Source organism: Dromiciops gliroides, chromosome 1 (assembly GCF_019393635.1).
Source record: "Dromiciops gliroides isolate mDroGli1 chromosome 1, mDroGli1.pri, whole genome shotgun sequence".
Lineage (NCBI taxonomy): Eukaryota > Metazoa > Chordata > Mammalia > Microbiotheria > Microbiotheriidae > Dromiciops > Dromiciops gliroides.
In genome coordinates, this window is record NC_057861.1 from 544385029 (window position 1) to 544399382 (window position 14354).

The 14354-nt window shown below is 36.0% G+C and overlaps 1 protein-coding gene across 1 annotated transcript in view; it reads right to left on the bottom strand.

The window, feature by feature from the left end:
* Positions 1–14354, bottom strand: part of LOC122751459 (phospholipid-transporting ATPase ABCA3-like) — a 211829-nt gene that overhangs the window by 35363 nt on the left and 162112 nt on the right. The window contains 1 exon segment of the mRNA XM_043998522.1: positions 13238–13360. Coding sequence (XP_043854457.1) covers positions 13238–13360 — 123 coding nt within the window.

Sequence of the window (14354 nt, forward strand, 5' to 3'; positions counted from 1 at the left end):
AATGAGCAATTGTGAATGACTTAACTACTCTCAGTAGTGCAATGATCCAAGAAACTAATGATCCAAGAAACTAATGATCCAAGGAACTAATGAAGAAGCTTACTATGCAACCCTATAGGAAGAACTGATAAAAAGAACACTTGTGGATTGTACATATATAACCTGGTTGCAATCTTGTGGAGGGGGGAGGAAAGGGAGGGAGGGAGGGAGAAAAATTTGGAACTCTAAATCTTATGAAAATGAATGTTGAAAAGTACCCTTACATGTAACTGGAAAATAAAATAAATGTTTGTTGCTGAAAAAAACCCAAAAACTAATATCAAGTAAGAAACAATGAGCAGGAGGAGTTCAGAGAAACCTGGAGGGTCTTTCATGGGCTGATGATGAGTGAGATGAGCAGAACCAGGATAACACTGTACACAGTATCATCAACATTATGTGTTGATCAACTGTAATAGACTAGATTCTTCTCACCAATCCAATGGTACAAGAAAGTTCCAAAGGACTCATGATGGAAAAGGCCCTCCAAATCCAGAAAAAAAAAAAAAAGGAACTGTGGAATATGGACACTGACTGGACCATACTATTTCTTTTGCTTTTGGTGCCGTTGCTTTTATTTTTTTGAGGTTTTTCCTTCTTGCTCTGATTCTTCTTGTATAATATGACTAATGCAGAAATATGTTTAATGTTTTATATATATATATAAAACCTATATTGGATTGCCTGCTGTCTAGGGGAGGGGGGGAGGAGGGGAAGGTGGGAGAAAAATTTGAAATTGGAAATCTTATCTAAACAAAGGTTGAAAACGTAAGTAAATAAATAAATATTAAAAAAGAAAAAAATAAATGTGAACAAATTAGGGGTTTTTTACATGTAACTTGGGGAAAATTCGAAATAAATAAAAAAACCTAATAGCAAGTCTTGTCTATAATTGGGATAAACTAGAAATTTTCACAATAAGATCAGGGGTGAAGCAACAATGTTCATTATCAGCACTATTGTTCAATATTTTTACTAGAAATATTACCTATAGCAATAAGACAAGAAAACAAAACTGAAGGAATAAGAATAAACAACATGGAAAGAAAACTATCATTCTTTTCAAGCCGTATGATTGTATATTTAGAGAATCCCAGAAAATCAACTAAAAACTAGTTGAAATAATTAACAATTTTTAGCAAAGTTGCTGGATATAAAATAAACCAACATAAACCATCATTCTTTTTTTTTTTTTTTTTTGGTGAGGCAATTGAGGTTAAATGACTTGCCCAGGGTCACACAGCTAGTAAGTTGTGAAGTATCTGAGGCTGGATTTGAACTGAGGTCCTCCTGACTCCAGGGCAGTTCTCTAACCACTCTGCCACCTGGCTGCCCCCATCATTCTTTATATTATCAACAAAATCCAGGAGAAGGAGAAAGAGAAATTCCATTTAAAATAAATGTAGACAATATAAAATACTTGAGGGGGGGGGCAGTGTTCTACCTGCCAAAACAAACCTATGAACTATGTAAATACAATTACAAAACACTTTTCACACAAAGAAAGACATTTAAACAACTGAAGAAATATTAATTACTTATGGGAAGGCCAAACCAACATCATAAAGATGACAATTATGTTTAAATCAATTTACTTATTCAGTGTCATACCAATCACATTACCAAAGAATGATTTTATAGTACTAGAAAAAGTAATAACAAAATTCATCTGGAAAAATAAAAGGTCAAGAAAATCAAGGGAATCAGTGAGAAAAAATGTGAAGGAAGGTTGCCTAGCAGTATGAGATTTCAAACTATATTACAAAGTAGTAATCATTAAAACAATTTGGGGGCAGCTTGGTGGCGCAGTGGATAGAGCACTGGCCCTGGAGTCAGGAGGACCTGAGTTCAAATCCGGCCTCAGACACTTAACACTTACCAGCTGTGTGACCCTGGGCAAGTCACTTAACCCCAATTGCCTCACTAAAAAAAAAAAGAAAACAATTTGGTACTAAGAAATAGAGTGGTAGATAGGTGAGACACACAATATACTAAAGTAAATGACCACAGTAATCTAGTATTTGATAAAACCAAAGATCCAAGCTTTTGGAATAAGAACTCCCTATTTGATGAAAATTGCTGGGAAAACTGGAAAGCTGTCTAGCACAAATGAGGTATAGATCAACATCTCATGCTGTATACCAACATAAGGTCAAAATGGGTATATAATTTAGTCATAAAGTGTGATATCATAAGCAAATTAGGGGAGCACAGAAAAATTACCTGTTTAGATCTGTGGATAGGGGAAGAGTTCATGACCAAATAAGAAGTAGAGAGGATCACAGGAGGTAAAATGGATAATTTTAATTACATGAAATTAAAGTTTTTGCACAAATAAAACCAATGCAGCCAAAATTAGAAGAAAAACAGGAAACTGGGGAAAAATTATACAACACATTTCTCTCATAAAGGCTTTATTTCTGAAATGTATAGGGAACTTAATCAAATTTATAAAAATAAGAGCCATCCACCAATTGATAAATAGTCAAAGGATATGAACACATAGTTTTCAGAAAAAGAAATCAAGGGTTATCAGTAGGAATGCAAAAAAATGACCTAGGGGACCACTGAATCAGCAGTGGCAATGGCTGCTTCCAGAGTTCTTAGCCCATAGATAGTAAGGGGCTCAAACAAGTGGCCAGAAAGGTATTATAGGGGTATCATTGCTAGCACTGAGGCAGGACTCTGTTGCTTTGCCCACACTTGGATCCAGGTCACAGTCCTGGGTTTCAGTCCCATGACAAGGAGGAGCCCTAGCACAACAAAGCAGTGAATCAGGGCTCTTCCTTACAATTCTAGGACAGAAAATAGTGCTTGTGGTTGCTCACAGCCCATAGCATAGGGTAGTAGAGTAGTAAACACACTTCTCCTTAGAACATACCACCTTAGAAGAACTGAAAACTTATAGGTTCCAAGAAATATCCCCCAAAGCAGCTGCACAAAATCCCTGAAGCTTGGGATTGTGTGCCTTCTACCTTGGAAGCAGAGCCCTATTTTAACAAATATTTAAAAGTCAAGAAATAGGCTAGGAAAATGAGCAAACACCAGATAAAAAATCTGACCATAGAAAGTTGCTATGGAAACAAGGAAGATCAAAACACAGAAGAAGATAACAAAGTCAAGGTTCTTACAACCAAAATCTCTCAGAAAAAGATGAATTGGTCTCATGCCATGGAAGAGCTCAAAAAGGATTTTGAAAATCATGTAAGAGAGGTAGAAGAAAAATTGGGAAGAGAAATGAGAATAGGACAACTAGGTGGTGCAGTGGATAAAGTACCATCCCTGGATTCAGGAGGACATGAGTTCAAATTTGACCTCTGACACTCGACATATACTAGCTGTGTGGCCCTGGACAAATCATTTAACCCTCATTGCCCCGCAAAAACAAAAAACAAAGAGAAATAAGAAGGATGCAAGAAATTAATGAAAAATGAGTTAATATACTGGTAAATACTGACAAAAAAATAATACCTTAAAAACAGACATGGGCAAACAGTAAAAGTGGTACCAAAAACAAACAAACAAACAAACAAAAAACCGCAACCAAACAAACAGTAAGGAGAAGAATGCCTTTAAAAGCAGAATTGGACAAATGGAAAAGGAGGTACAAAAGCTCATTGAAGAAAATAATACCTTAAAAATGAGAATTGAGCAAATGGAAGCTAAAGACTTTATGAGAAATCAGGAAACAATAAAACAAAACCAAAAGAATGAAAAAAGAGCCTAGCCATCATCTTTCAAGAAATTATCAATAAAAACTGCCCTGATATTCTAGAACCAAAAGGTAAAATAGAAATTGAAAGAATTCACCAATGACCTGAAAGAGATCCCAAAAGGAAAACTTCCAGGAATAGAATAGAATAGTCAAATTCCAGAGCTCCCAGGTCAAGGAGAAAATATTGCAAGAAGCCAGAAAGAAACAATTCAAATATTGTGGAGACACAGTCAGGACCTAACACAAGATTTAGCAGCTTTTACATTAAAGGAGTGCAGAGCTTGGAATATGATATTCTGGAAGGCAAAGGAGCTATGATTAGAACCAAGAATCACCTACTCAGTAAAACTTAGCATAATCTTTCAGAGGGGAAAAAAGGACATTCAATGAAATAAAGGACTTTACAGCATTCTTGATGAAAAGACCAGAGCTGAATAGAAAATTTGACACTCAAATACAAGACTCAAGAGAAGCATAAAAAGGTAAAAAGAAAAGGGAAATCACAAGGGTTTCAACAGGTTAACCTGTTTACATTCTTACAGGGGAAGATGATACTTGTAATTCATAAGAACTTTCTCATTACTAGAGCAGTTAGGAGTATTAGATAGATGGAGGGCACAGCTGTGAGTTTAGTATGAAGGGATGATATCTAAAAATAAAAGTAAGGGGTGACAAAGGAATATACTGGGAGAAAAGGAAAGGGAGAGGTAGAATGGGGCAAATTATCTCACATAAAAGAGGCAAGAGAAAGCTTTAACAGTGGAGGGAAAGATGGGGAGATGGGGGAAGGGAGTGAGTGAAGTTTATTTTCAGCATAATTGGGTCAAAGAGGGAATAACATACACAAGAAATTGGGTATAGAAATATATATTACCCTATAGGAAAGTAGGAGGGGAAGAGGATATGAGAAGGGGGCACAGTGATAAAAGGGAGGCCAGATTGGGGAAGGTATAAATGAAAAGCAAATCACTTTTGAGAATAGACAGTATTAAAGAGATAGAGTAGAGGAAGCTAGGTGGCACAATGGATAAAGCATTGGCCCTGGATTCAGGAGGACCTGAGTTCAAATGTGACCTCAGATACTTGACACTTACTAGCTGTGTCACCCTGGGCAAGTCACTTAACTCAATTACCTCACCAGACAGAGAGAGAGAGAGAGAGAGAAGGCTAAATGGGGCTGGGTGGATAGGATGATGGAGGGAAATACACAGTAATCATAACTGTGAAAAAAGTTTCACAGTAAGTATTCCTGATAAACATTTCTCAAACATGTAGAAGAACTGAGTCAAATTTATAAAAATAAGAGCCATTACTCAAAGGATAAATGATCAAAAGATATGAACAGTTTTCAGATGAAGTAATCAAAGCTATCTATAATCATATTTTAAAATGCTCTAAATCGGGGGCAGCTAGGTGGCGCAGTGGATAGAGCACTGGCCCTAGATTCAAGAGGACCTGAGTTCAAATCTGGCCTCAGACACTTGATATTTACTTGCTAGCTGTGTGACCCTGGGCAAGTCACTTAACCCCCATTGCCCCCCAAAAAACAAAAAAAAATGCTCTAAATCACTATTGATTAAATAAATGCAAATTAAAACAATTATTAGGTACTACCTCCTACATATTAGATTGGCTAATAGGACAGAAAAGAAAAATGACAAATGTTGGAGGGAATGTGGGAAAAATGAGACATTAATGCACTGTTATTGGAGCTGTGAACTGATTCAACCATTTTGTAGAGCAATTTGGAACTATGCCCATAAGGCTATAAAACCATTCATACCCTTTGACCTAGCAATACCACGACTAGGTCTATATCCCAAAAGAGATTTAAAAAACCAAAAAGGAAAAGGACATATATGTACAAACATGTTTATAGTAACATTTTTATTGATGGAAAAGAATTGAAAATTTTGGGGATGCACATCAATTATGGGATGGCTGAACAAACTGTGGTATATAATTATGATGGAATACTATTGTGATATAAGAAATGGCAAGCAGGATGTTCTCAGAAAAATCTGAAAAGACTTACATGAGCTGAAGCAAAGTTAAATGTCCTGTGTAGGCGAAACAGGGTAAGAGTCAAGATGGTGGAGAGAAGCCAGGAAGCTGCCTAAGCTCTCCCAAATTCCCCTTGGAAATAATGTTAAATTAATCCTCTAAATGGATTCTGGAGCTACAGAACCTACAAAAAGATGGAGTGAAATGAACTTCCCGCTTATGATAATCTAGAAAGTCTTCAGGAAAGGCCTGTCTTACCTGGGTAAAAGGGGAGCACAACTTAGCACAGAGGGCATTGGACAAGCACAGATTAGCAGCTGAGGACCCTTGGTCCTAGCTCAGCACGATAGTGGCATAGCATCCCAATTGTGAGGCCCCTAGCTTCAATGCAGAAGGCAATCTGCCAACTGGGGTATCCTCTACCCAACAGGCACAACTAGGCTGGGCCACCCCAGTGCAGAGAGCAAGATAAAAGCAGCTGAGGCCTCAGAGCAGAAAGCCAGTGACTGGGCCCCTGGCCCCTAGCAAAAGAAGCTTGGAGCAGTGTACTTTTCCCCCAGGAGAAAAGTTCAACTTTAAAAAGAACAAAATAGGTGAAAATGTGAATATGAAATAGTAAAAAACTCTCATAATAGAAAACTACTATGGAGAAAAGGAGGACCATAATATAAACCCAGAGCAGGGCAACGATGTCAAAAAGTGAAGCCTTAAAGGGGAAAAAGAATTGTTCTCAAGATCTTGGAAGAACTCTTGGAAGAGCTCAAAAAGGATTTTACAAACCAAATAAGAGAGGTAGAAGAAAAATTGGGAAAAGAAATGAGAGTTATATAAGACAGAATCAATAGCTTGGGAAAAGAAAATAATGCCTTAAAGAATGCAATTGGACAAATGAAAAAAGAGGTACAGAAGCTGACTGGGAAAAAATAATTCTTTAAGAATCAGAATTCGGAAAGTGGGCTCAAGCTATAGCTGCGGGGATGCCCCTTTAACATCCTCTGGATGGGTTAACCTTGGCTAGAGTTCCCCCAACTTTACTGCCATGGCCTTTTCCTCTGTCCTGGGATTGGGTTGAGGGATGGTACTGAAGACCATACAACTAAAAGCATGGAGGCTTCAAGAATTTGCTTCAACAGTTTTTCTCTCTATGAAATCAGGATGCAATGGAAAGGAAAAACAAAAGAAGTCTAATACACAATAGCTACCACAAAGGACTGAAAATGCTGAGACATTTGATAATACTACCTACAAGAACCTTTAATATCATAACCACAACACTTATACCTTCTTAGATTTTAACCTGAATCTTTTCAAATTTAGGTTGCCTCAGCGATCCTCAGGATGAGAGTCACCTGGACACTGAGTGTAAAGTTAAAAGAAAACTTCCAAATTTCTCTGTGATTCAACTTGCTGCTGAATTTTCTCCTCCAAAAATAAAGCCAATTCAACAGAAAAAAAGAATCAGAATTGGGCAGATTGTCTTATTGTCAATGAGACAATAAGAAGAAGCAAAGCAAAATCAAAAGAATATAAAGGTAGAAGAAAATGTAAAATATCTCTTCAGAAAAACAACAGACCTGGAAAATAGATCCAGGAGGGACAATTTAATAATTGGACTACCTGAGGACCATGATCAAAAAAAAGAGGTTGGATACCATATTTCATGATATTATGAAGGAGAACTGCCCCAATATCTTATAACCAGAGGAAAAAATGGTCATTGAAAGAATCCACCGGTCACCTCCTAAAAGAGACCCCCAAAAGGACATTCCAAGGAATATAATAGCCAAATTCCAAAATTATCAGGTAAAAGAGAAAATACCACAAGCAGACAGAAAGAAACAATTTACATGTCAAGGAGCAATAATCAGGGCCTGGCAGCCTCAACAACAAAAGATCAGAGGGCTTGGAATATGATATTCAGGAGGAAAAAGGAACTTGGATTACAACCAAGAATGTACTACCCTGAAAAAAATTAAGCATAATCTTTCAGGGGAAATGATAGGCATTCAATGAAATAAATTACTTTAAAACTTTCCTGGTACAGCTAGGTGGCACAGTGGATAAAGCACCGGCCCTAGATTCAGGAGAACCTGAGTTAAAATCTGGCCTTAGACATTTGACACTTACTAGCTGTGTGACCCTGGGCAAGTCACTTAACCCTCATGGCCCCACAAAAAAACCTTTCCTAAAGAAAAGCCCAGAACTGAACAGAAAATTCTACCTACAAAGACAAGACTCAAGAGATGCAATAAAAGGTAAATCAGGGAGAAAAAACATGTTATTCAATAATGTTAAAATGTTTGCATCCCTACATGGGAAGAAGATACTTGTAACTCTTGAGAATTGTATCTCTATTAAGGTAAATAGGAGGAATACACATAGACAGGGTGTTAGTATAAGTTGAATATGATGTGATGATATATTAAAAAAACTTAAGGGGTGATAAAAGAGAAAGGGGAGAAGAGGAAAGGGAAAGCAGAATGGGGTAAATCACATTACATCAAGAAGCACAAAAGAACTATTACAACAGAGGGAAAGAATGGAGGGGTGAGCATTGTTTCAACCTTATTCTCATCTAGTTTGGTCCAAAGAGGAAATAACATACACACTCAGTTGTATATAGAATTTTACCTTACCTTACTGGGGAAAGGAGAAAGAAAAAGGTGGGGTGCTAATAGAAGGAAGGGCAAAATTAGGAAGCAAAAGGGGAAAGAAAAGGGAGGAGGGGCTGATAGAAGGGAGGACAAAACTAGGAGGCAAAAGGGGAAAAGGCAAAAGGGAGGTGGGGCTGAAAGAAGGGAGAGTAGATCCAGGGAGTTGGTAGTCAGAAGTAAAACACTAGTAAGAAGGGACATGGGGAAAGGAAAGAGAAAAGTACAAACAAGGGGGGAAATAGGATATGTGAAATATTTTATCGGTCAGATTTATGGATAGGGGAAGAGTTTAGGACTAAAGGAGATACAGGGAGTAAAACAAAATGTGACATAGATGATTTTGATTATATAAAATTAAAAAGCTTTTGCACAAACAAAACTAATATAAACAAGATTACAAGGGAAGCAGAAAACTGCAAAATAATTTTTGAAACAAGTATTTCTGATAAAAGCCTCATTTCTCAAATATATAGAGAACTGAGTAAAATTTATAAAAATACAAGTCATTCCCCAATTGATAAATGATCAAAGGATATGAACAGGCAGTTTTTAGATATAGAAATCAAAATGATCTATAATCATATGAAAAAATGCTCTAGATCACTATTGATCAGAAAAATGCAAATTTAAACAACTCTTGAGGTACCACTTCACACCTATCAGAGTGGCAAATATAACAAAAGTGAAAAATATTGGATGTTGGGGGGATATGGAAAATCTGGGACACTAGTCCACTGTTGGTTGAATTATGAGAAGATCCAACCATTCTGGAGAGCAATTTGGAACTATGCCCAAAGGGCTAGAGAATAGTGCAAACCCTTTGATTCAGAAATACCACTGCTAGGTTCATATCCCAAAGACATCCCCCAAAAGAGAAAAAGACCTATTTCAACAAAAATATTTATAGCAGCTCTCTTTGTGGTGGCTAAGGAATGTCTTTCAATTGGGGAATGGCTAAACAAACTGTAGTATATGATGGTGATGTAATACTATTATGCTATTAAAAATGACAAGCAGGATGATTTCAGAAAGTCCTGGAAAAACTTGTACAAACTGATGTGTAGTGAAGTGAGCAGAACCAAGAGAACACTGTGCACAGAGACAGCAATATTGTTTGATAAAGAACTGTGAATGACTTAACTATTCTCAACAATACAATGACCCAAGACAATCCCAAAAGACTATTGATGAAACATACTATTCACCTCCAAAGAAAGAACTGATATTGATGGAACACAGACTGATGCATGCAACTTTTTACTTTCTTTAATTTTTTATTTTATTCAAGTTTTCTTGTACAAAATGACTAATATGGTAATGTTTTACATAATTGTACATGTATAACCCATATCTAATTGCTTACCACCTCAGGGAAGGTGGAGGGGAGGGAAGGAGGGATAAAAATTGGAACTCAAAACTATGAATAAAAATGTTTACTACTTTAAAAAGAAGCAAAACACTGGTGAGAAGGGAGAGAGGGAAAGGAAAGAGAAGAATATAAACAAGTGGGAAAGTAGGACATAGGGAAATACTCAGCAATCATAACTGTGAATGTGAATGGGATGAACTCTGCTATAAAACAGAAGTGATTTGCAGAATGGATTAAAAACCAGAATCCTACAATATGTTGTTTACAAGAAACACATTTGAAGCAGAGATATACACACAGAGGAAAGGTAAAAGGCTAGAGCAGAATATATTATGCTTTAGCTTAAGTAAAAAAAAGTAGGGGTAGCAATCCTTATCTCAGACAAAGCAAAAGCAAAAGCAAAAATAGAGCTAATTAAAAGAATTAAGGAATGATACTACATCTTGCTAAAAGGTACCATAGATGGTGAATTAATATCAATACTAAACATATATGCACCAAGTGGTTCAGCATCCAAATTCTTAGAGAAGTTAAGTGAGTTACAGAAAGGATTAGACAGCAGAACTATATTAGTGGGGCCCCTCAATCTCCCCCTCTCAAAACTAGATAAATCTAACCACAAAATAAATATGTTAGGGAGGTGAATAGAATTTTAGAAGAATTAAATATGATAGACCTCTGGAGAAAACTGAATGGGGACAGAAAGGATACGCCTTTTTCTCAGTGGTACATGGCAGCTATACAAAAATTCACCATGTATTAGGGCAAAAAAACCCTCACAGTCAAATGCAGAAAGGCAGAAATAGTAAATGCATCCTTTTCGGACCATGATGCAATAAAGGGCCATGGAAAGATAAACCAAAAATGAATTGGAAACTAAATAATCTCATCCTAAAGAATGAGTGGGTCAAACAACAAATCATAGAAAAATCAATAATTCCATCCAAGAGAATGACAATAATGAGACAACATACCAAAACTTATAGGATGCAACCAAAGCAGTTCTTAGGGGGAAATTTTATATCTCTAAATGCCTATGTAGTAAAATTGACAAAGAGGAAATCAATGAATTGGGCATGCAACTAAAAAAGCTAGAAAAAGAACAGATTAAAAATCTTGAATTAAATGCCAAATTAGAAATTCTGAAAATCAAAGGAGAGATTAATAACATTGAAAAGAAGAAAACTATAGACAATGCCAAAAGACTCATGATAGAAAATACTCTCCACATTCAGAAAAAGAACTATGCAGTCTGAATGCAGACTGAAGCATACTATTTTCACTTTTATTGTTGTTGTTATTTGTTTCTTCTTGTGTTTGTTCCTTTTTTCTGATTCTTCTCTCACAACATGACTAATATGGAAATATGTTTAACATGATTGTTATGTATAATCTATGTCAGATTTCTTGCTGACTTTGGGAGGGGGAAGGGAAAATTTGGAACTCAAAGTCTTACAAAAATGAATGTTGAAAACTATCTTTACATGTCATTGGAAAAAATACTATTAAAAAAAGAAATGTCCTGTGTACAAAGTAACAGCAATATTGTAAGATGATTAGCTGTGAATGACTTTGCTATTCTCAGCAATATAATGATCCAAGACAACTCTGAAGGACTTATGCTTTTTATTTCCAGAGAAAGAACTGATAGTGTCTGAATACAGATTGTGGAATATTTTTTAACTTTATTTTTCCTGAGGTGTTTTTTGGGTGGTCTATGTTTTCTTTCATAACATGATTAACATGAAAATGTTTTGCATGGATACACATGTATAACCTATGAAGTACTACTTGCCTTCTCAATGCGGGGGTTGGTTATGAGGAAGGGAAAGAAGCTGGAACCCAAAGTTTTAAAATGAAAATTAAAAATTGTCTTTACATGTAACTGGAAAAAAATACTAAATAAAAATGTTATGATAAAAAAGAAAAGAAAAAATGCCCTAAATCACTACTGATTAACAAAATGCAAATGAAAACAACTCTGAGGTACCAATTCACATCTATCAGATTGACTAACATGACAGAAAAGAAAAGGAAAATGGCAAATGATGGAGGAGATGTGGAAAAATAGGGACACTTATCAATTGTCAATGGAGTTGTGGATTAGTCCAACCATTCTAGAAAACAATTTGAAATTATACTGAAAGGACTAGAAAACTGCATAGTTCTTAAGTGAACTGATGTTGAGTGAAGTGAGCAGAACCAGGAGAGCATTGTACACAGTAACAGTAACATTGTGTGATGATTAACTATGATAGACATAGCTTTTCTCAGCAATACAATGATCTAAAACAGTTCCAAAGGATTTATGATAGAAAATGCTCTCCATATCCAGAAAAAAATAACAACTGTGGAATCTGAAATTAGATTGAACCATACTGTTTCTACTTTCCCTTTTGTTTTTCTTTTTTTCCCCTTCTGTTCTGATTTTTCTTTCACAACATGACTAATGCAGAAATATGTTTAATGTGATTGTACATATATAACCTATATCAGATTGCTTTCTGTCTTGGGGGAGGAGGTAAGGGAGGGAGGGAGAAAAATTTGGAACTCAAAATCTTATAAAAAGAAATGTTGAAATCTATCTTTACATGTAACTGGAAATAATAAAATACTTTTATGATAAAAACTATATATCTTTTGACTCAGTAATACAATATTACGAGGTCTATGTCACAAAGATATTAGTGGGGAAAGGACCTATATGTACAAAAGTATTTATAGCAGCTCCTTTCTTTGGTAGTGGTAAGCAGAACCAGGTGAACATTGTACATAGTAATAGTGAAATAGTGAAATTGTCACAACTGTGAGAGACTTGGTTACTCTGATTAATACAATAATTCAAGAGAATTCCAAAGGACCATTGATGAAAAATGCTATCCATCTCCAGAGAAAGAACTGATGAACTCTCAGTGAATATTAGTTTATACTTTCCCACTTCATTTTCTTGCCTTTTTTTCCAACATGGCTAATAAAGAAATATATTTTGCATGACTTCATATGTCTAATGGACATAATATTGCTTGTATTCTTAATAGTTGGGGAAGGATTTGGAGGGAGGGAGAGATTTTGCCATTCAAAATTTTTAAAAAGAATGTTAAAAACAAATAATAAATAAAATTTATGATTCCATGATGGGGGCCAAGGCATACCAGTGTTTCATCTCCTTATAACCTCTCTGAGTTTCAGGAAACCAATGGAAAACTTGGTTCTTTTTTGTGGACAGATTAGTGAATAGAGAAGTTGAGATGAAAAAATAAAAGTTGATTTTTTAATAGTATCCTACAAACATGAGCCACTATTGAAGACTGGAATCATGCTGACATCAACAGAAACAGTATCTTTTTTCTGGTTTAAACCTATAGCCTCATAAAGTTCTTATGCTCTGTGTTCAGTCACTCACCAAATCCAATTTCCACATGTAGTAGGTCTTGTGAAGTAATTGACCGAAACAGCTTCTTATCTTCAAGGAATATATCTCAATTAGGAAAAGTATGAAGATAAAAACGAAACCTAAAATGACCATGGCAATCAAAAATTTCCTGATCCCTTTATGGTCCATTTTGTAGACAGCTTTATCTGTGAATGGCAAAGAGAGAGGATCCCTGCTTTTTTATTCACTGTTTTTTGGAAAGGTTTCCCATCATCAACACCCCATCCCCACTCCTGCTTAGGTTTTCTTGTTTTGTTTTAAGCTATGGCCAGATTAATGACTAAGCTGTAAGAACAACAAATTATCAAGGCTGAGTGTGCATGAAGAGCATTAAAATACAACATAATTAATTAAAATATCTAATAACACGGATAATTACTCTTGAATGATTACTAGCTATATTCCTTCTTATTGTCTGAATGTGAATCTCTGTTTTGGCCTGTAAGGTTTTTGGTGGATTGATGTAGCTAAGGCACCTGTTAATAGTTCTTCCCAGATGTATAGAGCTCAGTGAAAACATGGAGTCAGTTGCTCAACTTTTGGTAGCAATTTAGACACTGAGAGTTCCCATTATTACTCAGCAATATTTGTAAAAGAGCTAATGCACCTTACCATCTTGAGAACCACATATTCCTTATTCTTTACAAACCCTGTGACTACCTTGAATTAACCATGTATCTTCTGAAGCCTTAGAGCACTTTACAGAGATTTTCTTAGGCTGAGGAAATGCCTCCTGTCCTGACAATGGGCCCTGATGATGGCTTCTCCAATTCTCCACTGGATCCTCCCCTCCCTGCTCTATCCTGGTCCTCTTCCTACCTGTTTGAACAATCCTTTCATCTCTTTTGTTGGTTCTTTATCCATGTCTGTATAAAATCATGAGCTCCAGGGCTCTGTCTTGAGCTCTTTTCTCTTCCACCTCTAAACTCTTTTAATGATCTTAGAGATCTACACATTGATACTACATTTTTCTCTTGAACTATACAGTCCCATATTTCCAACTGCCTGTTGGACTTCTCTGCCTGGATGTCACACAGGAATCTTACCCTGTTATTTCTAAAACTGAGTTCATTATCTTTTTCCCCAAACCATTCCTCCTCCTAACTTCCCTATTTCTGAGTCCAATCTTCTCCATATGCT